Source organism: Nicotiana attenuata, chromosome 1 (genome assembly GCF_001879085.1).
Source record: "Nicotiana attenuata strain UT chromosome 1, NIATTr2, whole genome shotgun sequence".
Lineage (NCBI taxonomy): Eukaryota > Viridiplantae > Streptophyta > Magnoliopsida > Solanales > Solanaceae > Nicotiana > Nicotiana attenuata.
This window is the reverse complement of record NC_031989.1, coordinates 61,367,840-61,373,587: the sequence shown is the minus strand read 5'-3', so window position 1 is coordinate 61,373,587 and position 5,748 is coordinate 61,367,840. Positions and strand designations below refer to the sequence as shown.

The window sequence follows — 5,748 nt, the reverse complement described above, 5'->3', positions numbered from 1 at the left end:
ACAATTATTTTAGAGGGAGAAACCAAAGAGTTAATAATAATAATAATAAGAAGAAGAAGAAGAAGAGCAGCAGCAGCAGCAGCTCTAAATACTTAAAGAAAGCTTGATTAGTAGCCTACAGCGGAAGAGTTGAGGACAACCCAAAGAAGAGAAAGCCTAACTCCTCCTTGTAAAGTAAGATTAAGATTATCTTTAATTATATCATGCGCTGTGTTATTGTAGTTGGCGTTCTGTAATTTTGTTGAAATTTCACTTCATTAATGTTAAATATGACATGATTATTCAGTTTCCTTTGTGTTTATAACTTTGCCACTCATGCTTACTGAGATTATTTACGCTATTCCAGTTTTGGTACTCAACTTCTAGGGTTAAGGCTACTCGATTTGTAAGGCGGACCCACGATTCGGCGGTGGCGGGGTCACCATGACACTCAATATAAATTTATCACTGCTCATAAAGATTGATACGGGGCCTATGATATATGGAGTTTTTACCGAATTTTTCGGGTGCCGGTGACCCCTCAACTTCTTTTTTGGTTTCCCACCCGGTGTCCGGTACCCGCATTGGAGCCCGACTATATCCGGATTCGCGCCGCGTAGGGCCCCATTCGGGGGGAAGCGCTCCCTACCAAGGATTTTTCCATAACCAGGGCTCGAACTCGAGACCTCTGATTAAGGGAAGAACAGTCTCATCCACTGCACCACATCCTTTGGTGGTGGTGATGCCTCAACTTAACATGTGCGTCCGCCTTTGTTTGTAGGAAATAGTTATTAAGCTTATTTATTACTAGTTTGATGTCAAATTTAGCCCGTCTGTGAAATAGTTAATCTTCTAAAACAAGGGCAGTCCGGTACCAAAGCATCCCGCGTTCACGCAGAGTCGGGAGAAGGACAGCAACCTAAGGGGATGTGATGTAGGTTGCGTACCCTGATGCAAGCATCGGTAATTCTACACCTCGAACCCGTGACCTATAGGTCTTATAGGTCACAAAGACCATTACATTATACCTCCTTGGTACTTGCTTTAACAAAACACCATTATATTATTTAAAAAGAACAGCTAATTTTCGAAGTTGAATTGACCAATTATTGGACTTGTTTTATTAATCCTTTCTTGTGTAGCTATCGATGCCAGTTTAATAAGCTTCATCTGGAATTCTGCCCACATAGTTTAGAGATCCTCCTAATCTTCATATTCTTGTTTCTTTTCTACAGGTAGTGTTATATGATGCCTTCTAAGGGTAAAAAGCATTGTTGTCTAACTTTACCTTCCGATGTACTTAGCAACCTTCCGGAGAATGTAATTGATATCATTTTGATGTGTTTGCCTTTTAAAGATGCCGTGAGGACGAGCATCTTATCAAATATATGGAGATATAAATGGTGCAGACTTCCTGAGTTGACGCTTGATGAAACTGTTTGGACAACTAAAAATAATGAAATGTTCTGTCCGAGAAAAATTTCCATTATTATCTACCACATTTTGATGCTTCATGTAGGACCAATTACAAAGTTTATCCTCTACATTACTAGTTCGAGTCGTTATCTTGAGATTGATGACTTGATATATTTTCTCTTTAGAAATGGCATTCAGCATTTTGTTCTTGGACTTCCATTCAGTGGTAACCCATACAAACTGCCTGTATCATTTTTCAAATGCTTGCAATTGACGCATCTGACTCTCCAGAATTGTTCAATACTTCCTCCATCAAACTTCAAAGGATTTGACAGGTTAATTAGATTGGAATTACGCGACGTCACAATTTCTTCCAAATTTCTTGGAAGTCTAATTTCCAATTGTCTGTTGCTCGAGCAGTTGGTGCTGCGAATCTCAGAACATTTGAACATTATTGAAATTAAAGCTCCCAAGTTGAAATCTTTTGACTTCACAGGCAGTATAAGATTTCTTACGTTAAAAGATGTCCCTCTTCTTGCAAAACTTTCACTTGCAGATACAAGAGATGATGAGAAAGAAGGAATATGTGATATTGCCAAGTTTTTTGAGTCTTTTTCGGCTCTTGAGCATCTCCACTTGGGCAATGGTAGTATCGAGGTAAATGTGCTTCATCACTTCCTTGTAATGCATTTTCAATGATGGAACATCTTTTTGATTTGAGTCGTCCTGATTTTGGCAATTTCTTTCCTAGCTCTTTGCTGGAATAGGTGGAGCTTTATCAAAAAGGTTTCCCTTTGTTCTTAACTGTGTGAAACGTCTTTACCTATCTGATCGTTATCGGGGTGAATTGGAGGTCATCTCGTTTGCTGTTTGCTTGATTAGAAGCTTCCCATGTTTACAATATCTAGAAATTGAGGTTCTCTTTTCTTTCTCTTTCTTATGTACAATAGTTTCTTATAATACATAAACAGGCTCTTAAATTTGGTCTCAGCTAGCAAGCATGCACTCCAACTTTGGATGCACAAGTAGGCACCTCAACTTGTATAAAGTCGAACATGTAAACACAAACGCTGACGTGGCACATAAATTTTGGAGGTGTCTAGATGATCATTTTGTAAGTTGGAGTGTTCAATTGACAAAGTGGAGGCAAGTTGAGGTGTCTGCTTGTGCACACCTAAAGTTGGAGGGCATGCTTGCCAACTGAGGCCAAGTTTGAGAGCCTGTTTTATGTATTATGCCGTTTCTTGTTTCTTATTTTCATACTCCTTAAATCATTAATTAGTTGAGATTTGGTTAATCTTTTCTTAGGTGTTGTATCTTCATGGTGATGGTACATCTGCGCTGGAATCTCTTAAAGTGGAACATTTCTCGGACGTGACATTTAATCACCTCAAGGAAGTTAATCTAAAGTATATTAAAGGCTCAAAGCGTTTGTTGCAGCTTATGAAGCTTCTATTAGCCAAGTCTCCGGTGCTGGTAAGAATGCTAATCGAGTCATATCAAGATGAAGAATCTGCAACAGTCAAAATATTCGCTACTGAGTTATCAAAATGTCAGCGTGCATCACCTACAACAGAAGTTGTCTTCATCAAACAAAATTACTTGGCTAAATTGATTTCAACGTACCTCGCCAAAATCAGAAGTTACTCTCAAGTATGATCAAGATTGCCACATTCTGAAATGAGACTTATGACGTGAATTGATATGTGGTTGTTTATTTCAAAGATGTTGTGGGTTGCTGTGTGTTAATTTTGTACTTAGGTTATTTCCCCAAGCCTGAAGCCTTTTCTCAAGAATCTCAATGGAGATTTGATGCAATTATTGTCCCCTAGCTACTAGCACTGAAGACGATAAAGTTGTTTCTGCATTCGAATTGTGGAACCAGCCACAATGCGGGATGCTTTGTATACCAGGCTACCTCTTTTTTGTTTACTCACTGATATTTATTATATTATCTATTTAATCTCATTTTTTTCTTATTGAATGTATTCTGTTTTTCATGCGTATAATGTGTTCTTCCAGTTAACTGATGCACAAATGCAAATTTGGCCTGTAACTGTCATTGTTCTTTTTGTTTAATTTTATTAAGTTTTGCGGTGTATTCCTTGATACCTCTAGTTTTGAATTAATGGATTTGGATTAATCTGCATGTCAAGCACTCAATGTAGATAATAATCCATTAATATGTGACAGACTAGAGCCATTCTCATTGTCAGTGATTGAAAGATTAAATTAAAATTTTAATTGTGACGTAATAACAAAGACACGTTAGATGATGAAACAATATAATGGATCAAGTGCCGTCAAGTTAAAAAATTATCAGACCAAAAAAAAATCTAAGTTATATAATGATTGCTTATTAATATTTGATTGTATAGTGTTCTATTTTGCTATATTTGTTAATTAAATCATGACATAATTAATAATTTATATCTGTCAATCTATTTATATACACTATTATAAAAGTCAGGGCTAGCGTTAGAGTCGTCAATATGGGCTTGGCCCGTTGGGCCAGCCCAGCCCGTGATTAAGCAGGGCTGGGCTAAAATATTTGGAGCCCGTCTAAAAACGAGGCTTTTAAGCCCGGCCCGAGTAAGCCTGTGGCCCGTAAAACTTGACTGAGGTTGGGCCGGGCCGGCCCGTGGGCCTAATAAAATATTTATTTAAAATATATAAAAAATAAAAAGTATATTGCCTTTAGAGATGGAAAGTCAGAATTGGATCTTTACTAAGAGGAACCAAAACTTGATCTTGAGAAGTTTCAAGAGATGGATGTTGTCATGTATTGGAAGGACCATTCTAGAAAATATCCCGATCTTTCAATGAAGATGCGTGATGTACTTAGTATTCTTATTACCATTGTAGCATCGGAATCAACATTTAGCATTGGTGGCGTGTTCTTACAAAGTACAGAAGTTGCATTTATTATGAAAATGTCCAAACACTTATTACTACTCGAAATTGGCTGCACAGGTTTTCCAAAACTCAAACTTGTAATATTTTTTATGTGAATTTAAATATTATTAACTTAAAAATTTAATTATTTTTAATATTTAACTAATTAATATTGCATATGAATTGTAGATGAAAATGAAGATGTTAAGACAACCCTGTCACAAGCAGATTCAAATGTGTTTGATGAAGATGATGTGTTGGATATCTCATAAGCATCATGAACGTTCTATTGAATAGTTTGTTTTGAATTTTGACTTTTAATGAATGAAATATAATCTTGTCTTTTACCTTTTTTAGTATTTATCGTGATATATTGGAACAATATAAAAAGTTATTAAGTTTTCGAATTTTTCCAACAAGATATTTTTTAACTTTAAATAATTATCTTTTTTTAGGTTAGAACTTAAGGAAAAAATATAAAATTATATTTTTAAAAATGATGGGCCGGTCCGTGGGGGCTCGCGGCCCACATAGAGCTGGGGTGGGCTGACCATTATAAGGCCATCAAAATGGTGGGCTTGCCCAGCCCAGCACGTCAATTGCTAAAGCCCACGTATTGACAGCTCTAGCTAGCATGGACTCTTAACATGTATCTGTTAAAAAATTGATTGAATATATATAAGAAAAAAATGCGACACAACAAATATATATACTGTATTTATCATTTGTAGCTATACTTTCAGAAAATTACTATTTATTGGTATATTTGAGTTTTATAGTAGATCCACATGTAGTACTGGAATAAGAGATCAATTGTTTTGAATTGCAAAAAAGATATTTTGCAATTATACTTGATATGTTTCTTTTCAATTGCTACCGACGTCTTTATAGTTTAAAGACAAATTTATCTATCTATCTATATCTATCTATCTATCTATCTATCTATCTATCTATCTATCTATCTACTATATTAAAAGCACGAAGGCCATTAGCGAAATGTCGTTCGTCCTTTTTACCCCTTTAAAATGAAAATTATATTAGGCAAAATAGTCATTTGATTATTTTTCTAATATGCAGAAATAGTCATTTAATTATTTTTTCTTATATTTAAGAGTAGTAATTTAATTATTCTCCTAATATTTAGAGCTATTTCTAAGTCCTTCCAATTCTAGAATTCCTTCTTTTAAGTTTAGATAAGAAACAGTATTTCGAACTCTGTTTGGGCATAGGAGTCTTTATAAGGAAAAGATACATTGAATCAAAGAAGTAAAAAACAGAGGAAGAGGTATTTAACCAATTTTTAATTATTTTTTCTATAGAAAATCAATGAAATATTCTTTCTTTTTGGACCCTTATTAAGATTTATTTATTAGCAAATTAAATGCAAGATATGCACAACTCAGTCTCCGAAGTAAAAAAAAAAAAAAGGCATCCCTCTTCTTTTTTTTTTTTTTTTTT

At 35.1% G+C, this 5,748-nt stretch overlaps 1 protein-coding gene across 4 annotated transcripts; it reads left to right on the top strand.

Moving 5' to 3' along the window:
* On the top strand, positions 1 to 3,386 carry LOC109227477 (F-box/FBD/LRR-repeat protein At1g13570-like). Of its 4 annotated transcripts, none has more exons than XR_002068304.1 (5): positions 1 to 174; positions 1,215 to 1,494; positions 1,581 to 2,052; positions 2,147 to 2,311; positions 2,704 to 3,386. XR_002068304.1 is itself a non-coding variant. In XM_019392658.1 (4 exons), the coding sequence occupies exons 2-4, from the start codon at positions 1,225 to 1,227 to the stop codon at positions 3,052 to 3,054; spliced, it is 1,344 nt and encodes a 447-aa protein (XP_019248203.1). In that variant the 5' UTR covers positions 1 to 174; positions 1,215 to 1,224; the 3' UTR covers positions 3,055 to 3,386. The 4 variants fall into 4 exon arrangements, 2 of the variants coding, with proteins under 2 accessions (XP_019248203.1, XP_019248212.1); XR_002068305.1 differs by having other exon boundaries at positions 1,215 to 1,730; positions 1,952 to 2,052; XM_019392658.1 differs by having other exon boundaries at positions 1,215 to 2,052.